The following is a 21258-nucleotide window of genomic DNA, read 5'->3' as shown; positions in this document are numbered from 1 at the left end:
TGGTAGAGTTAACCCAATACTAAGCCTGACGGCATGTGAAATTCACAAATCAGGGCAGGGGGGCCAGTTTCTTTCCCTGTGCCGGTTATGGTTTCTCAGGAAGATCTGGTACCCAAAAAATCACATAGTTTGGGTGGAGCTACAGGTGCCTAGCCCAGGAATTGAACCCGGGCCCCTCCGGTCAGCAGTCCAACGCTCTACCCCCTGGACTACTGACCAGAGGGTCCCAGGTTCGATTCCTGGGCAAGGCACTCTAGGCACCTGTACCTCCACCCAAACTATGTGATTTTTCGGGTACCAGATCTTCCTGAGAAACCATAACCGGCACAGGGAAAGAAACTGGCCCCCCTACCCTGATGTGTGAATTTCACACACCGTCGGGCTTAGTACTGGGTGAACTCTGCCATCACCTACCAACCCGACCTTCGGGTTGATTACAGTGTTTTTTATATATAGAAATATATACATACACACACAAAATAAAAACAAGAGCTAGATTGCATTAGCCAACAAAAATATCCAAAAAAACAAAAAATGACACACATTCCAAAATTTTTGGGACAATTCTACCATTCTCATGTGGCAAGGAGGAGCTGGCATACGAATACACGCTCAAATTATCATGCGACAAACACACTAGAAAAAAAGTGTGGGTCCACCATGTATAATTTTGGCTTCATGACAAAGATTTTAGGTACACCATTAACAAAAACAGCTAAGGGATTCCAAATTTAGGTAATCATTAAAATTATTTGCCAGAATTTGGGACTATCATAGAAACTGTAACTTAAGGAATTAGATAAATTCAATGGAAATATAATTTATCTTTAATAATAGGTGAAGTTTTTTTGGTGAAGGAAGTTGCAAGAGTAACTTGTCTCAAAGATGAGCAAATAAGCTCGACTTTTAAGATGTCACACCTTAAGGTACAATTATTTTTCCCAGATCATGTGATGAAGCAAGCCTAATGTCCTTGAACTTGTTTATTTGAAAAATACTCTGGCAATCTGACTTTTCTAGCTTCTTTCATACATTTGACATTTGATGTCCTTCACAGGTCATATGATATGATGATGGTATAATGGAGGAATTGAGCGATGTGATGATTCTAACCAGAGAATTCCTTACTATGGCGCATACTTATACATAGTACGAGAGTTTGCCTTTCACTTATTTGAATATACATCACTTTCATACATTGATACTTAAAATGGCTATGTTTATTACACGATATTGATTAAAAGTTGGGAAATATTATTGTAGATGGCACGAGCAGTATTAAAAAAATTTTCATAAGTTTTTAGACCTGATTTTTCTTCAAATCATGTTTGAAGGTGCATGGCACAAGCCAGTCAAGTCACTCTTCGCATGCTGCTGCAAATAAAAACAAAAACAGAACACTGCAACTGTCTCAAAACAGTATTTGGTGGCAAATCAAAGGAAACTGGTTCGCATTTATGTCCGAGTTAACTCTTTTCTGATGTTAAGAGGAAACATTCAAGGAATCTTATTTGAATTTTTGAAACAATTTTTTCCAATTTGTTTGCTATGTTTCCGTAATTTATTTTGCCAGCATAATTGATCATTAAAAGTACTTTATTTGTCCAAACCAGTGGTTAAGCTAATCATTTATAATGTTGCTTTAATCAACTCTTAACCAACTGGTGCCAACATCATTACTACAATTGTTCTAGGATTTTGTCTTTTTTTCACTGAAATTAGAAAAAGTAATACTAACAAAATACAAAGGCTTCAATGCAAAATAATGTTCATTCTTGAGTAAAGTCAGAACTTATTTCATGACATACTTTCATATAATGAGATGTTCCAAAATGGTCTCAAACAAAATATGCATGAAATTATACAGTGGAATTTATTATTCTGTACCAATTCCACATTTCACTAACCATTCTTTCAATAGTTATTCCCCAAAAGGTTTGAACCATCTACCAAAACACCTTGATTTGTTTGGTGCATTCTTACAAGATTAGACAAGGTTCTTTTTGATGCAGGTAAGTTCAGGTGACAAGACATTCAAGTTTTCAATTCTGTGATGGTTTAAAATTAGGCGAATATAATATCTTTGCTGAAGGCTTCCACAAAAATTGGTCTTAACCATTCATATGGGATTATACTGCACAATTTGGGCATATTTATAAATATTTGTCCATTCCTCGACGTCTTTAACTATCCATCAAAATGCCTTAAGAGTTCATTCGGGAAAACAGAATTGGTACATTCAGTTCAAGAGAAAAACAGTCCATTTGTCAAATCTGTGGCCATAGTTAAAACTTGTGTAAATATAACCCTTTCCTTCAAGGCTTTCACAATAATGAGTCATTTTAGCACACATTTTCAGCAATTGTAATTTCTGAAGATGCCTTTTGCAACATGTGCAAACAAGAATCAATAATTTAGCCAACATTAAATTTCAAAAACTAGATTCCCCTACATATCAAATTAAATTACGATTATGTAAAATTTAAGTACTCAAGAAACAATCAACCTGAAGTTTGGTTTTATCGGCAAGGGTAGAGCTCATCTTATTTAAGTCCACTAGTATGTGAAATTAACATTCAGGGAAAGGGAGCCAATTCCTTTCCACATGCTGCCTAAAGTATCCCAGGAACATATGGTACCCAAAAAAATCACAGCATGTGTGAAGTTGAGGGTGCTCAGAGGAATCACCAGAAATCCAACAAAGGTCCTCTACCCACTGGACCACCATTCCCTTAATATTTTAGTACCAGCTAAAACCCAAACAGTAGTTAAGTACCAGCTCAAACCCAAACAGTAGCTAAAATATTTAAAAGCAGGGATGGAAGCGATCAATCACTTCAAATATTTCATCCCACAACTCAACAATTTGAATTATTTACCAATGGAGACATTATCCATGGCACTACTCGCAGATATTTCAGATCGTTCACAACATTACCCCTCATTATGCTATAAGTTTCTATATGTTTAAAACTTGTCCAACAAATTCATAATATCCTATTGGAATTACATTTCAAATTAACAATTATAAATCAAAGTGATGACGGATGTCATGCATATAGAAATGGTCCCATCAATTGGAGAAATTTTCTCAGTTCTATGATTAAAAATATATAATGTATCATCAATTGCAATGAGATCTTACAGGTAACCATTTAAGACCTGTAGCATAATTAACTCAGCGATTCATTGAGGCTAGGTCAGAATAATCTTTTTTCATAAGAGAATAGCCCATGCACACCACCTTCAACTTGGGCAGACTGAGATCTTCTTTCAAATTTCAGGTCACCTGCATACATCATGGATCTGAAAGTCATTAAAGGAGATAAAATAATGATTATCTTCACATGAATAACATACCTTCAAGCATAAAATGAGAAAACAACTTGGGAGAAGATCACATTACCTAAGTATGGACAAACTGTTAGCACCAATATCTTGGCATCCATGGCAAATTCCACACTGCAGGTATGGCAGGAACCTCAACACAGATCCTTTGTCAACTATAGAGCCACTTACACCCTGAGCAACTTTAAGCTTATCAAATTCACTGAAAAATTGACAAATTAAAAGATATAGTTTTCTGAAACACACTTGTCACTAATTGCAGCATACTTCTAAGCCACTCAACAAAATTCTTTCAACATATTTTCCTATGAATGTATGCCTGTAAAATGTTATTTGTATCAGTCTTAATTCAAAATATCATTCAGCCCAAATCTAATATCAGTCTCCGGCCAAAAGCATAGGACTTGGCAAGCTTTTTAATGTGGATAAAACAAGGTACACAAAATTCAAAATCAATATCTGGTCATGTGACTTAAAAATATTTATTCCAAAATCTCACTTGAATTTCCCTTATTACTGCTATGGCATTAAAGAGTCTTGAACCAACAGATGAGAATTCTCCTTCAGGCATGATAGTGATATGAAATCTAATTTTGGTGTATTTATAATAAAACTAACTGCTCCATTCAGTTAACTCAAAGAGATAAATTGGACCAAGATGGCAGACTAATGGTGGCAAAGCACACACGCCTTACACATTAATTACACCTAACATTTGCATGATGCTGGGGGACCCATAGTCATTTTTTGCTGAACCAGCTGGCTGGCATTTTTTTACAATTTCAGTAATTTTAAGTGTATTTTACCAGTATTTTTATCCTAATTATTACAATAATACATGATGGTTAGACATAATTAAAACTTTGAAACTAAATCGTAATTATGGTAAAGAGTTTTAAGATCACATTAATTATTGCTTTCAGAGGACTTTAAATTGATTAAAAGCTTTAGAGAAGTTATCAAAACAAAAACGGCCAATCAAAAGGAACCACAGAATTAACCTCTCACTATTAACAGGCTAACAGATTGAGCTACCAATTCATGTGCTCCATATAAAAACATATTATGGATATCACACGGCTATAAAACTTGATTTACCTATGAAAGTACCTATCCATTGCGGATCCCTGGGCATCCTTGCGGTCCATTGCCTCTAAGCTCCCCATACCTCGATACTTTTTTAATCTTACACCATCTGAGAAATAATATTCTCCAGGAGCTTCTGATGTTCCAGCCAATAATGAGCCCATCATAACTGAAAATTAAGGTATTCTTTATTTTGATGCCCAAAATTTGGCAATAATATACCATGGATTCAATATTAGTAGTTAAATTGATTATACAACCTGTAGATGCTCCAAGAGCAAGGCCTTTAATTATGTGACCGACAGACTGAATGCCACCATCCGCTATTACAGGTACTCCAAACCTTCTGGCATATTCTGCTACTTTGTAAACGGCAGTCCCTTGGGGACGACCAACAGCCATTACTTCTTGCGTAATGCATATTGAGCCACTACCCATGCCAACCCTCAGACCATCAACGCCAGCATCTATCAAATTTTTTGCTTGGGCTGCTGTTACAACTATCAAAGAATTTAAGTCATGATGTGATATCGCTCAATTCTAAAACATTGTCATTTATAACATTTTTTTACAGAAAAAATGAATTACCATTTCCACCAACAACCTGGAGCTCTGGATATGCTGCTTTTATGTGCCTGATCATATCAATCTGATATACAGAATTTCCTTGTGATGAGTCCTAAAAACCAATTTATAACAAGAATTCATTAATTAACTGTGGATATTACAGTACTCAAAAGGAGAATTCATATCTTACCAAAACTACAACATCTACTCCAGATTGGGCTAAATGCTTGAGACGGATTTTATCATCTGGTCTGGTTCCTATTGCTGCCCCAACAAGAAGTTGCTTATTTTCATCCTTGGAAGCATTAGGATAATTTCGTGACTTTTTAAGGTCTGTACGGGCGATAAGTGCCACTAGTTCTCCTTTATCATTGACTATTGGCAACTTGCCCTTCTTAGACTTTTCTAAAACTGAGTTAGCTTCTTCTAGGGTAACATCTGATGTAGCAGTTACCAAATCTTCTAGTTTTGTCATTACCTGTAAAAATGAATGACCTTATGTTATTGAAGTTGAACTGAAGAGGCTAACATTACTGCATAGCTAATTATTTACCACATGACTCTACTAGAATATTGGTAACAAACATATGTCCAAAATCAGACTCCAAAACCATTTTATGTACCACATATTTTAATGTAATTTTTCAAACAACTTCAATAAAACCATAAATACAGTAATCAACTCTTATGTCAGCATGGTAGGTGATTGTATAGTTCACCCCGCACTATGCCTGACAGCGTGTGAAATTCACACATCAGGCCAGTTCCTTTCCCTCTGCTGGTTATGACTTTCCAGGAAGATCTGGAGCCCGAAAAATCACATAGCTTGGGTAACGCTGAGGGTGCCCAGAGAGGCTTGCCTGGGCCCTCCAGTCAGTAATGGACTACTGGACTGCCTGACCCCCTGGACTACTGTGACCCACATAACTTCTTTCATAAACCATATACACAGTAATCAACCCAGAGGTTGGTTTGGTAGATGACAGTTGAGTTCACCCAGTACTAAGCCCGACGGCGAGTGAAATTCACACAACAGGGTAGGGGGGCCAGTTCCTTTCCCTGTGCTGGTTATGGTTTTCCCGAAAGATCTGGTACCCAAAAAATTCACATAGCTTGGGTAGAGCTGCAGGTGCCCAGAGACTTGTCCGGGAATCAAACCTGGGCCATCCGGTCAGTAGTCCAGTGCTCTACCCCCTGGACTACCGCGACCCACCAAAAATAATGCCAAGGACACTTAAACAAGGGCTATTAACATTTTGCACAATGATTGTCAGACTTCCTTAATTGTGACTTCATTTAAATCCACCACAGTTAACCCAAAGGTTGGTTTGAGGGTTGGGAGCTCACCCAGTACTAAGCCCAATGTCATGTGAAATTTGCAGGGGGCAGTTCTTTCCCATTTTGCCTATGGTTTTCCAGTGAATTTCTTCGGAAAAATCACAAAATTTAGGTGAAGCTAATGGCGCCTAAAGTCATGCCTAGGAATCGAACACAGGCTGAGATTTGTTAAATTCATGATGATAATTTAAAGGCTACATCTCTGTTTAGACCAACATAAAAAAATCAGTGGCATCAACTCTCACAGCTAGCTGAGGGGAGAAGCCGATTTGATCCATAATTTACTTGTTATGAACTGCAAGCTGAACTGAGGCAAATTATAGATTGCAGCCACAAAATGTGTTATGAGCAATAGCTGAGAAAAATACGATAAACTGCAGTTTCATTTCTGTGAAGCTATAGGGCTTTTTGTAAATTCAAGGTTTACAGGACTATAATGAATGACTTTCGAATGGAATCATACTATTAGAGTTATACCATGGCAAGCTAACTAGCCTTTGAAACTCTGGGTACATTCCAAAATCCTCTAGCAGTACAGCAAGTTTGTTCCCAAATCAATGCAGTGCTGTGCAGAGAAGTTTATGACAACATAGTAACAATTTTTATTACTGTGTCTAAGGCTGTGACTGTTGCCTACTAGCTGCGGTTTTGCAGCAAGGAGACAAACAGGAACATAAAATGGTGACCATAAACCCAAACTAGTAAATAAAAAGAATCACACAACATTTCTTATAACAATGAACACTTACTAATCCAGACTGAGTCAACCTATGCACAGCACCTATCTGCGGGTGGCTTATTAATGGATCAAGAGAAGCTGGATTGCTGTACTCAACTGAAATACAGTAGAACCTCTCCTAACGAACACCTCAAATTGAAAGTTATTTGCAGTACAAGCAAAAATTGTTTGAGCAAAAATGATTCTCTTAAAAAGTGACGCATCACATAGTGAGTGACGAGAAGAAAGGAATTCCTGGAATGACTGCTACTTCAGTTTGTGTTTATCACTCATTCCACCAGCATCTTTAGTGTTGCTAGTGATTGCATATTTTTCCAAACTTATGCTCAAACATTAGCAGTGTTTAATAATATTTTGTTCTTTGTTTTAAAAATGTGCCCGGAGAAAAATATGCAAGAAGAGAGCCATAAGAGAATAAAATTAACAGAAATAAAGTAAAATTATTACAAAGTGATATCAAGATGCGAGCCTTGCTGATATATCATGTACATTAAATCAGCCAATGCCAACAATTCCCATTTTCTTCCATAAAAAGGACAAGATTAAGGAGATAGATGCTTCAAAGAGACTGATGAGAATATTTACATATTCTCAATGACATTGAATGGTTGCTTCTCATATGGATAAACAATTGCAATTATAGTATTAGTAAGAATATCATTTGAGAGAAGGCAAAAGTGATTTTGCATATCCCATTAAGATGATGTCAGGATCACCAACGGCCGAAGATTTAATAAAGCAACCAGTGCATGATTTGAGAAGAAAAGAACCAGCAACCAGGGATTGTGAGGTAAAGTGAAGAAGCAAGCTTCAACTTAAGGCAGCAGAGAACTTCATCAGTGATTTCAAGAAGCTCTTAGATTCCGAGGGTTACCTGCTGCAACAGATTTTTAATTGAAACCAGACTTAGTCTCTTCTGGAAGAAGCCGAAGTGAATCTATATTTATACAGAACAGTAGAGGAAAATGCACTGCCTGGCCCCAAATTAATGAAAGACCATCTTATGCTGCTATTTTGCTCCATTAATTCAATTAATGATAAAGCTGAATCACATTTTTACAAAATTTTTAAGCATTGGCAAAAACAAATGTCACTAGACAGCATTCTAGTGAAAAAGTAATTAGGTATATAGTATATCATAAATTAACTAAAAATTTCAATTCTTTTGTTTTTACAAATAGAGGTCGCATTCTCCGTTGCTTCATTCCATGATAGAAGAAAAGATGCATACGATCCACAAACCAAACAATGAATATATGTTCTTTGAATAATCCTTTTACATAATTATTTTTTGGTATGGAATGTATTATATTTTACATTAATTTCTACGCACAAAAGTGATTCACCTGTATGTATAGCCAACTAGTTTCTATGAATAATGTTGAAAATTATTTTGATATTTAATAGTTGTCTTTAATTTTTAATAATCCACCAATGCATTTGAAATTATTAATAATTATTGCTACATCAAATATAATTCCTAAGTATATCCATGCTCCAGACGTTTTTCAAAAGGGATGGGTGCTAGAAAAAGATAGTTAATTATCTCCAGGCGATTTTCTCAATCCTCATATACCTAGATATTTAATTATATTAACTTAAAAATTATACTAACGAAACTTTTCACAACAGCAGAATAAAAGCAGGGCAGTATAAGACTCAAATAACCTGAAAGAGTAGAAGACTAAGGCTTATCTATTTATTCAGGTTTCAATGAAACTTCCACAAAATGGAAAGGCAGGTTGTGAAAATTTCTTATGTTAACTGGAAGTTGAAAGCTAGCCAGGTTTTGTTCACTGGTGATATTACCATAAATAGTCACCAGGAGTAAAAATTCATTTCGATCATATACAAGATTCAGCATAAAAACTAGTACTTGTGAGTGGAGAACTTTGATACAAGTGGTGATTGGATACAGCCGTTTATAATGAATACCCATTTACAATAAACTTGTATTACCAGTGCCAACAGCTATGCCGTGGACTATTTCTGAACATCTGCAAGCAGAATGGCAAAATAGGAATTACAGTTATATCAGTTCTATAATAATATAGGTAAAATGGGCGTTTACTGAAGAGCTTTTACTAGGCCAATATACCTAGAAGATTTTAAGGTTCCCAGAGAAAAAAAATCAGGTAAAGAAAGGGTGCCCATGCTTTGCATTCTAATGTTGATTGAATCCACAAAGTGAAGTGTGCTGCCATGAGATAGCATCTCTAATTTCAAATGCCAAAAAAGTATATGGATGGCCTGTCTCTACCTGAAAATAATTTGATAAATGCATATATATCAGGACAATCACAACAGACTGGCTCCATGATCATTTCTGTCCCTTTACATCTATGTCCTGAGCATTTTTTAGAATGAAATAGAAGTGCTTGTTAGAATTACCAGCAACCAGAGTATATCACAAACCACTAAATTTTATCAAAACTACACATTACAAAAAATGCAAACAAGACTAATAATATTCATTTGTCGATTCATCTCTTGCAGTAGGAAGGATGTCTCTCTAGCAATGATGTTTAAACTATTATTAGAGCCATAATTTTATGGTAGGAGAGCTCGTGTACATTTTAGAGAGATTAGGGGTAGAACATAGATTTATAAAGTCATTTTTCCTTCAGTCAATAAGGGACCAAAATGACATTGCCTAACTGCACCAGGGAGAAAAGGTATTTTTGGTTACAAGTAGTCTGGTATGTAATCCCCCTGATACACCCAGGTGGTAGCTAGCACGGTACCACATAATAATAATAAAAATAATTAACTAGTCATTCCACATACATCACCCTGGAAACTGGATCTTACTTCAAACAAAGTTTGAGAAATGATGCTGCATCTATATCATAAAAGATTTGAAAAAGAAAATGTTAGAAACTACCTAGTCAGAAAAAAACCTTATCTATTCCAATTTGTTTGTCTCTGCTGATTCATGTGATTCAATTCATACCTCTTCGCTCAGTCCTTGGCACAGTAACAGTTAAGTTGGCAGCGTTTAGCACTACAAGTTACACTGGTATGAGCTTGTGTTCTAACAATGTCTTTTGCCTAAGCTCTAATGTAGTATTAACAGTACTTAATCACAGTAAATAAGGAATATGACAGTAATGGTGGCACTGGGGATAAATTTTAGAATGCATACGTCTACTTTTCAATACTGCAGCAGTTTCTTTACACCAATGATTTTAATTTGGCATACTTAAAGCAATACTATTAAGGGTGGGTTGCATGCTATTATTTTGCATAAAATGCAATCAGATGTGTTGAGTAAATACAGGTTAAATAAAAGGTGTAGGTATAAGTTCTTCCAAAAAATCTCATAACTATTACGGACAATTCTTTTTAATAATAACTTTTCATAGTTAACAGCTATCAAGTAGATTTAAATAATTCATTGTAAAACCCTACACTTTCAATCACAATCATCATCTGAACAAAATTGGTGAAGTGGAACACAAGCCAAGACTTCTATACTTAGTTGTCTTAGAACAAAAACAAAAGGGGTTATAATTGACAGGTGATGTATGCAGGATACAAGTAATCCCATTGAAATAAGGAATTCAAACGTAGTGAAACCCTTTTGGCTTCAAATATGCTGTTTGTTATGCATTTATTCTTTGGTACACCATTGTGATGTGACTTAAAGGAATCCAATTTATTTCTTTTCCTTTTTTTTAACAGTGCTTTGAGTATCCACAGCTACTCATCAATCACCCCTCTCTCGACAATATATAAATTCCTGCAGATGACTGCGTGCTCATTAAATTATTATAGGAGAGGACGCGTTCGGTAAAATGAACACTAAAATCTCTAGTCTACAAAAACTCCCTAGTGTACGCTTGGGTGAAATGTACAAACTACTACCTTTTTTAAGTTTCACCTCTGATAACAAGACAATCATTTTTCCCAGATTAATTTTATCTGAAGAAATTATCCCTAGTCCCTAATCACCTACTTAAGAGAAAATGCCATCACATTGGAATAATAAGTACAGATGTTTCTAATTTATCAGCATTAGCTTACAAGAAAACAAGTACCTCGTTGATAATGCATACTCGGGGAAAAATATGCTGGTTAATTGTACCCAAATTTCACTTGCTGCATCTGATGATACCTCTAACATATTATCATCAATGAGTTGACATTTTATAATTACCTTACTTAGCTACCTACCTAACTTGCATAGTTATAAAAATAAACTGCAATATTATATTGTAAAAAAGGGCATACCTCAAATTAATTAATTCAATATCAGAGAATTAGCACTTTTTTCAAATTTCCTTCTATATATATATTTAGGCATGCTAGTGGACAAAATGAAGATTTGAGATCTATGATATTAGCTATGTATCAAATTACAAAAAGGATTATATCACATCATATAGAATTTGTTACATGTAAACGTTACGCAGATTATTTATTTGGCTCTCATGGAATCTGTATGGTGGGAAAACTAGGTAGGTATCTATCACATAAAATAATCCGTTTAGATCGCAAACTAGGACTGGAAAAATTATCATTAAGAAAGGAAGTCAAGAGATGAGGATAACCATATTATCAAAAAGAAGGCTATAACTTTGATATTCCAAAATATTTTAACCAAAATGATGGCTGTAGTTATATGTAATTTTGTTAATACAATGCCAATCATCTGAATAACCTTCGGTGAGATTGAAAAAGTTCACAACTCTTGAAAAGGTAAGACCATCAAATGATTACAAAATATTTGTATTAAACAAGAAGGTTACACAATAGTAAAACTTAACTTTAGTATGAAAATTATGCTTAAGTCAGGAGCCTGACAACATTACTTCAATATATCATTCTTTGCAATAAAGGTAAAAATGAGTGACAAGCTTCATTTCATTATTGATCCACAGACTACAGCTGAACTAATCCCTTTTCGATTTCTTATCCTATTTTCCTAAAAGATTGAAATTTGACCTTTAGTAACATTTACATGAACAATGATTACATGGTTATTTAGCAGATGCCCATCTCTGGGTTTGAAAATACATTTTTATGGTGTATTTTCTCACCGAAGAAGGAATCTCTTTTCATTCAATACACTCCCCCATCCAGTGATAAATGATTTTACACAAGATAATTTGGTACTGTGTCTTGTACCATATATATGCCGGCATTCAGACATTCCTTTTATATGCTACTTTTAAAAAGAATTTTACATTTTAATGAATTTCCATGATTTTTTGGTTTATATTTCTATATATTATAGTTATTTTCAACTATAAAAATGTAACTCGGTGGGTGCCTTTTCATCGCCAATATCAACCCAGAAATTTCTCCGGAGCTAAATGATGACCACTTTAAGCCTCTTTTCTCAGACATTGAGTCTTGGTAGTAGCAGTGGGAGTTTAGGGGGAGGCGACCAACAGCCAAAGTCATTTGCACCTCTAGGGATTAATGGGAAAGGAGGAAGTGAGGGACGAAATCTGGCATTGGCATTAGCCTACTCTTAATGAAAGGCGACAAGGGGTCCACGGCTTAACATCCCATCCGACAGACGGCATGCTCACTGAAAGTGCACTCCATAAAGTATGGATTGGGATACCACTGAATAATATCTGCCACCTCCAGGATTTGAGCCCGTCTTTGCATGGCAAAATGCATCTTTAAGTACAGTAACAATTCCACATTTCTTAAACTATTTTATAACTCTCATATTTCACAGCATTGCATGGAGTTTTGACCAATTCATTAATTTGTGAAATACTCAAGTCTTCCTCTTTCCTGAAGGTGGCACTTCAAAATTTGCAGACAGCACGCAAGTGCCCCATTTCTCCAATATTATTCCTTTAAATGGTTACTAAGGCAAACATTTAAATATAATACCTGGCTTGTTAGGTTATCTGGCATTAGAGCTATTTGGGTTTTCAGTTAATGGATGGTATTTTTCACAGCTTCCGTGCTGTGACTCCAAAACTGATCCCATACTAGCAAGGCAGGTTCATAAAGCAATAGAATACTTAAGAATGTATATTACACCCTATGTTTTAAACAAATTTCTACTCAATTTTGGTTAGTGAAGCATAAAACAAACCCCATATTTTAAGCAGGAAACAAACCCCATATTTTAAGCAGGAAAAAAGTGTGTCCCATTTGCCAGCAACCATGTTATTTTAACTAAATGACTACATAAGTACATAAAACTCGTAAATCTCAATTTGGCCATCATAAAATTATGGGAGATATAAATAAGGGTGCTTCCCGTTGCCTATATTACTAGTGTTTTTAACATGAAACCATCACTTAAATGGCCCCCCACTGGGTTAGATGCCTTTGCAGCTGCCTCAATGAGAGACTGCATGAACTACATCAGGCTCCTACCAGCACAGCTCTTAAGGCATTGAAACATGCAAGCCCTAGCACCATATATTGGGCAATGAAAAATTAAGTGCACCAAATTTGTAAAGAAAGGACAATCACAAGTGGTCCATCTCTAATGCAGCTCAGTAATGAACTTCTAACCTTGTTTTTGCATAAAATTACACACTTTCCCTTTTACACAAAGAATTCTATAAATTTATAAATTCTAATCAAGGAACTGGAAAAAATACTCCTGCCTGGTTAATATCCCCTTTCTGAAGCAAACAAAACAAGTAGCTTATTATCTGAATGCCCCTCCGTCACTTTTAACTGAGTCACCTAGTTATTTGACACAATGAAATCCATTAAGCCCTTATCCATATTTTCTGCAATTCACAAAACCAAACCAACACCTTGCAACAGACAAAAATGTAAAACAATTCCTATTGCATCCCATGGTACTACTCCGTGCACATCTTACCATAAAATCTTAACAATTAAAGGACTCCACACCTCCTACTACATTGGGTAGTACACAACACTCCTCAACATCCACAACAACAATTACAGCATCTCATCCAAATTTCGTGCATCTTCTGGCAAACAAGCATCTCTACCAGGCCCTCAACTTGCCTCCCCCCTCAGAAATTGCGAAAACTCAGAACCCTTGAGGCAGTATGTATTTGGCTCCTGGGAGCCTGCTTGCACCCGTCTGAACATTGTCCCCTAGGGTCACACCCTTCTCTTCAACCCCAACCCCTGCAGATCACTCCCACAAAATTTCCTCTCCTTCCCAAGACCTACTCATGCTGCTCGTCATCCTCAGCTCCCTTCTTTCCATTGAGAAAGTTGGCTGTCTCCTAAATTAACAAAAATAATCTTTATTTTGTGTTCCTGTAAGTTTTATATGTCATTGCCATGCTTGTGAATAACCCTATATTCACTTTGTGACCATTTTTTGAGAACATATATATTTATACATATACATACCTACACATATATTTGGTGGAAATGGTATCCCAGAGATAGAGTGTTGAACACCAGACCAGAGGGCCCAGGTTTGATATCCAAGCATTGGTCTATGGGCACCTTTAAATTCACCCAAGCTGTGTATCTGGGTACCAGAATTTCCTCGAAAACCATATGCAGTCAAGGGGAAGGTTCTGGCCCATATTACTTGCTGATTAAATTTCACGAACCCTTGGGTTTAGTACTTAGTGAACTCAACCAACTACCAAACCGACATTAAGGTTGATAACTATTGATGATATTAATATATATAAAGACTATAAACTAAATTACATTGTTTCAAAACATGGTTAATATTGTTTATGCATGCATGCTTCCACCCAGGATTGACCGAATTGAGTAAGTTATTGCCATGGGTGCTTTTCAAAAATCCACAGAGCTCCTTTATACACAATTGCCTGAGAATTGTTTGATATTGCAACATGGTATCTTGCACAGATCAATAGTTTTTCCGGGTAAACTTTGGGATATTTATCACCAGTATCAAATAACTTTGATTTTCGCACTTTGATATTGCTGATATCATCACAACTGCCATTTTTGGAAAATGAACATTTTCCCAAATAAACCAATTGGCTATGATTAAAGAAGAAAATGGTCACTTCCATGGAGATCTGTATAGATGGTAATTTAGTATTGCCCTCAGTGTTGTCGCAACCACTTTATAAAAAGGATGTTTCAACACATTGAAATCGGTTTTGAACTATAGATGGGAATCAGATATTGACCTTGACAAAGTACTACTCAACAAATCCAAATTATACTTTGTCCAACAGGTATGTTCCCACTATGGATAAGGTAGAAAACTTAATGAGAATCGAAAGAGCAAGTATAACAATCACAATTATCAGTAAAAAGATGGCAAGAAAGCAGAACAGTTTGTCTGGTATGTGATCAAGGACTAACACAAATACTAGCTTTATTCTGAAACTAAGTTTTCCTTTAAAAATATTAATTAATAACCTCCCTTTTGATGGTGTGCTATACAACATCAAACAAGGTCAAACTTGAAATACACTTTTACATGAAAATTCAGATTGAAGAAAAACAATTGGAAAAACCTCAGTATTAATTTCAAAATGAATACTACCACAAAATTCCTGAAAACACCATTCAGGCCCAACTCCAAAAATTTTAACTCTGAATTAAGTTCAAAGTCATGACTGATGTCTCACCACTTTTATCTACCATCAGGTTTGCAATGTAGTACACTGTGTAATATAGACTACCAATTCCTCATTCTTCAACAACTTCTTACACACTTTACATGCAGAATCTTCTTTCATTCCCAAATGAATGACAAAATTGCTAGGCAAATGGTGATGCTACACAATCAAGATTTAAATCTTCATTCAATACCAGGAAAAAGTTTGCAGAGTACACCCTAGTGATATTGTCAAATACTGAAAATTACTCCCATTCCAGGTAAGTTTACACATGAAATAGGAATAGGAACGGAGTAAAATTAAGGGAATAGGACTTAACACAACAGAGTCAACAGATTTAGTTGGTAATAATGCAATATATTGCATAGCATAATATAAAATGATACCTTCAGCAAACATTGAAAAAATAAAACCACAGCACAACTCACCTGTTCTAGCTTCAGCGAATCATGTTGAGCTTCCTCTATAAAGTCAATATCGCGGGATGTAACAATCCCCACAAGCTTACCACCTAACTTTCCATTCTCAGTAACTGGAATGCCACAAAACCCATTGGCCTTCTTGACTTTAAACACATCCGATACCTGCAAATAAAAGTAGATTCAATAGAAGTTGTTAACATGATACAAGCATTCAAAATCAAATGCCATTGAGTGTTTCCAATTAAGGGTAATTAAGAGGCTCAAACTATCCACCAGAACACATATCACGTAGATTATTAATGATCTACATTTAATCTAAACAAAATTCCACTAACATTAAAAATTAAAAAATTGTGCAAAAAGAGGTAATCGTGGCCAATAATGGTTTAACAATCCCTCAGTTCCAGTTAAAAAACTAACTGGTAGTTGCAATTAGAAGACAACAGTAATGATAAAATTGAGATATGAATATACAACAATCAAATTAAAAAAAGAAAACTTTTGTCCTAGTCCAGCCTCCAGCATTAATTACCACCAACCAGCAATTTCATCGAACATTTCATATATTAATTAAATATAAATACTCGTTTTAACTTTTGATGTTAGAGGTCCTCTGATACTACGTGTATATTGGAATATACAAAATATATTTAAAGGAATGGCTTCACGAACTATCACCCAAATTCATTCAATGCAAATTTGGTTTTTATTATATCATATTTATAGCATCCACAAAATCTTGATGCACACATAATGAATTACAATACAAAGATTAATTAAAATGAAAACAACTAATATATTTCACTGGTCACAGCCACCTTCATCACAGTAATGGTAAGAGGAGTCACTGCAGTGAATAACCCGGATGAAGATGGCTAGGACCACCAAAAAATTAAATAGTTTTTGTTTCGGTTAATCTTTATATTTTTCTTGTGACTAAGTAAATTCATGTGCATCAATGAACACTTAAGTATATAAACAATAAACACAGTAATCAACCCAAGACTGACAGCATGTGAAATTCACATATTAGGGTAGGAGGGCCAGTTCCTTTCCCTTCGCCGGTTATTATTTCCGAGGAAGATCTGGTACCCATAAAAAAAATCACACAGCTAGGTGGAGCCAAAGGTGCCCATGGGCTTACTCTGGCTTAATCGAACCCGGGCCCTCTGGGAACCTTCATCTCCACCCAGCTGTGTGATTTTTAGGGAACCAGATCTTCCTGGGATACCATAACCATCACAGCGAAATGAAACAGCCCCTACCCTGATGTGAATTTCTCACACTGTATTTATTATTTCACATGGATATAGATATAAGGAAATGGGATGGGAACACAAAGGACAAAGGAGTACAAAATGGGCATATGCGTCCTGATTGAATTTTATGTTCCATTGTATTGGTGACCTCATTACTGAAATGGCATCATGTGCACCTCTCCCGTTCCGGAACCTGATCATCCCTTAAGTAATCAATTGCTCTGCTCTCCATCATCTTGGTGGTAATCCTGAGAATCACTTAAGCTGCACGCCAAAGGTAACATTCTGTACTGAACTGTAGTCCTACCACAACAGAGCCTTCAGATTTTTTGACATAGGAACCAACACAGACCTGATTGATTTAGCCTTCTGGTCAAATTCCTCTCTCAAAAATGCTTTGAATTAGCCCATTAAAAACTCTTCCTCCCACCTTTACCAAAACCTCTAAGCAGCTCCATTGGATTGCTGTCTACCCCCCACGCCTTCTTTGATTTCAATTCTCTAAATTCCCTATCTATCTCACAGTCATGTAAGCCTAGACCCTAGAGCTATTTTCATCTAAGTCTTATTGTCTTTCCGTTTATAACCTTGCTGGCCTATGTAATTCTATACATTCCTTCCATCTCTCTTTGATCTTTTCTGGTTCAACTAATTATGCTCCATACTTATTGCTGGCCCAGATGGTGGTGGGGTAAAGTCCTTGCCTGCCAACACAAAGGCTGTCAATTTGATTCCTACCTTGGTGGGTTTTCATCTCTCTAAGGCTTGGGTGCTGTTTGTAATCACCTTTACAGTCTGTTTAGGGGATAGTTGGAAGAAGGGACCAAGTCTCAATCTCTGCCCAATGAAACCATCAAATAAATATCTCAAATTGTAGGCACAAATTTTCCAGGAGCGTGATTGAAGACAGTGCGAGTATATGGACCGTTTGCACAAGAAGGAAGAAATTGGTTCACTCTACAGGATGGTTAAAACACTGTGGGGAAGTAAGAAGGGAATATATATACATATATAAAATTATTAAACATGTTTATCACAGGTACCTTCCCCATATTTGAATCTTGAATACCTATTGTCCTGACTATTTTCCATAAAAATAAACACACTGGCCCAAGTTTAAAGGGTAATCTTTGATGCCTATACCATAATACCCTTTTTCTTAATTTCTATAGTATTCAAATATACTCTCAATTCACATATTACTAATAAAAAATATGTAAATATATCATTAATATTGCCTTTGGCTGCCACATCAGGAGAAGGCCTTTCATAACTTTCAAAGATTTCTAAGATCAACCGAGAAGGAGCCAGAATTAACTGGAATATTAGATTTTATTTAGTTTTTCAAAGAAACTAAATCCCAACCAAAATACGTATGGAGGGAAAACACAGAACATAAAATTTGTGATCTGTAAGAGACAAAAAACCCCAAATATCTGGTTATCAAAGCAGCCAACATACCAATGGAAAAAGAGAATAACTGATGTAGCTTAAACTGTCTGGTAAGTTTAAAAAATGCCTCCAACCCTAACAGAATACTGATTATCTCCCAATGTCTTATCATTCCTATGATGCTCTCTGTAAATATTCGGCCCCAAGTAAACCATTCATCGTCTTAAATTTTCATCAGACCGAATCGGTTTGTAATTACTTACATGGTGATTTGGGCTTAGGACGACTGGATCTCTAATGAATCCTTGCTTATACTTCTTAACTTTGTGCACTTCGTTTGCTTGGTATTCAGGAGAACAATTATGGTGGATTATGCCGATTCCTCCACACAACTGTAACAAAAAATTTATTACTCCATTATGGGCCAGTGACCATTTACAAAAAGTGTCAACCAATATAATAAAATAGTTACAGCCATCGCAATCGCCATATCAGATTCCGTGACAGTGTCCATCGGGGATGATACCAAGGGTGCTTTTAATGATATTGTTTTTGTCAGGGCAGACGTAAGGTCCTGAAATACACGAAAAATGTTCACTTCAATCAAGAATGACTCCCAAAGTCAGCGGTCTCACGCGAAAGGTGTACTTACAACTTCTTCTGATGTAAAATCGATGAACCCGGGAAGGATAATAAAGTCACTGCAAAGAAATTACGAGACCAGTTAGACGTGTATAAAGAAATTACTGTACTTCCCGCAGTAAACCGCAACCTGTGCTGGGCGCTCAGTTTACACAAATGACAGCCGGCAATTCTGATCCTTTTCACGATGCATTATTCAACACAAAAAGTTTTGTTTACTTAATATCACCCGCATTTGAAAGTGAACGACCATTAACCGTGAAAATCTAACAACAGATCGTAATAAATAAGCAGTGGAATAATTCAAGCTTACTTTTAAATCTTAACATATACATCAATATTTAAGTCACGCTATAACCAATATCGAGGAAAACAAAAAATCAGACTAGAGTCAGCTGTTGTAGCTTCATTGATGACCTGGGATGTGACTCCTAAGCAAGCATTTGAAAACACTTACTTGTAAGTTAGTCCATCTCCTTTCCCGAACAATTGCGCGCCAGTGAGGCCGTCTTCCGGCACATAACTATTTCCTCCACAGATTAAATAGTCAGCCATGCTGCAATCAATCGAATCATTTGAAAGAGTTAAAACCCGTTAAGCTGAACCACGGCACATACATGACATATAAAAGGCAACGTGTAAAGTCTTACTTAAAGTGGCGAGAGGTACAGTCTTAAGAAATACCACGTGGGGAATAACACACCTGACCGAAGACCTGCGCCTTTCCGTTGAGTTATTCATACAGAATGCAAACCCTGAATGATACTCATCGACGCGCGGTCGGCGGCTTTAGCCGATTCTTACGCCGTTGCCAAGTGGCATTCTTAAATCCGTAGTTAATGATAAAAATCCATTTATAACAAATATATACCTAAAAAAATCGTTAAAAAGATTTTTTAGCCATATTCTATGATTATTTCTATTTGATAAGAAAATATATTTGTGAAATAGGCAACATTGCCTTGGGCGCGTAAAACAAATTCCATAATTACAATTGTTCGAAATGGTTCTCTTTCCTTTCCTCTATCCTAAACATATCGGTATATGAAAGAAAAAAAAATAAATAAATGGATTTTTAATCCATGGGAAGATGCCAACGTAAGGAATACCAGGCTTCCAAGAATAAATAGACAGTGCAACAATGTATTTCAGGTAATGAAAAATCCTTCCGTACGTTAGATCTTCTGTTACGGTCGTCCAAAAGGACAAATATGTATACAATACAATTAAATAACTGGAACCTATAAATGGCAATAATATCGGCCATTAAATATTTCCTGTTGTGGTCCTGAAATATGATAATACCAGTTTTTCACGAGGGACATATAAGTGTTTAGTAGTTGTAGTGCCCTTCTAAATTGTGCTCCACGGTGCCCTTGCCCATATTATATTCATTAATTTAGATAAACGAATTCAGCAATTTTATCACCTTTAAAATTAATGCTTTTACTTCCTATATTATTTTTGTTATATTAAAAAACTAGCATATATTCTGAAAAAGTTTCATGTATACTCGGGCTATGTATGAAAAAGTGGAGTACACTGTTTGAATATTTTAGAGGGGATCTTACTAAATCAAAATTTTCGTCATCATTGATCTTCAAACTTGACCATTGATTTGGGTCAGCTCTTTATTGCCAAACGTCCTCATGTACGTACATATTTTTGCTCTTAAACTTCCGTGAGTATTTTTATTTAGCTTCGTATTTAATATTTCCATACCTAGTCGGACAAAAGATCTTATAAAATCTCTTTATTCATTAAGTGATGCCGGTAACTATCTATATTCTGTCTAAAATATGTTTTCCCTTCTTTTTAAGGGCAACACTTTCTTTTCTTACTCTTCATAGAACTTCTTCATTTGTAATACGATCCGTCAGGATTGAAGGACATATCCAGGCATATCGATGGAAGGGTTCAACACATATTCCCTGTCGAGA

The 21258-nt window shown here is 35.9% G+C and overlaps 1 protein-coding gene across 2 annotated transcripts; it reads right to left on the bottom strand.

Moving 5' to 3' along the window:
* Positions 1–1529: 1529 nt before the first annotated feature.
* On the bottom strand, positions 1530–20091 carry ras (Inosine-5'-monophosphate dehydrogenase ras). 2 transcript variants are annotated; one of them, XM_071582753.1, is made up of 12 exons: positions 20022–20091; positions 19776–19874; positions 19329–19377; positions 19149–19250; positions 18940–19068; positions 16032–16187; positions 5192–5479; positions 5023–5113; positions 4695–4934; positions 4447–4603; positions 3407–3550; positions 1530–3306 (listed from the first exon to the last, which is right to left on the bottom strand). In XM_071582753.1, exons 1-12 carry the CDS (start codon positions 20057–20059, stop codon positions 3201–3203), a joined length of 1599 nt encoding a protein of 532 aa, XP_071438854.1. In that variant the 5' UTR covers positions 20060–20091; the 3' UTR covers positions 1530–3200. The 2 variants fall into 2 exon arrangements, with proteins under 2 accessions (XP_071438854.1, XP_071438855.1); XM_071582754.1 differs by having other exon boundaries at positions 19969–20072.
* Between the last annotated feature and the right edge of the window lie 1167 nt (positions 20092–21258).

This window comes from Hetaerina americana, unplaced genomic scaffold, assembly GCF_022747635.1.
Source record: "Hetaerina americana unplaced genomic scaffold, ioHetAmer1.1.p SCAF_12, whole genome shotgun sequence".
NCBI classification, from domain to species: Eukaryota; Metazoa; Arthropoda; class Insecta; order Odonata; family Calopterygidae; genus Hetaerina; species Hetaerina americana.
Note: the sequence above shows the minus strand (reverse complement) of the source record. Positions and strands in the feature narration are given on the sequence as shown.

Bases quoted from the DNA above. Each gene is read 5' to 3' on its own strand.
- ras (XM_071582753.1), bottom strand. From the start codon at position 20,059: ATGAATAACTCAACGGAAAGGCGCAGGTCTTCGGTCAG. The intron at 19,069-19,148 runs GTAACTATTTTA...TTTTTGTTACAG, and splicing joins ATATGGCGATTGCGATGGCT to TTGTGTGGAGGAATCGGCAT. The intron at 5,480-16,031 runs GTGAGTTGTGCT...TCATTTTTACAG, and splicing joins ATTCGCTGAAGCTAGAACAG to GTAATGACAAAACTAGAAGA.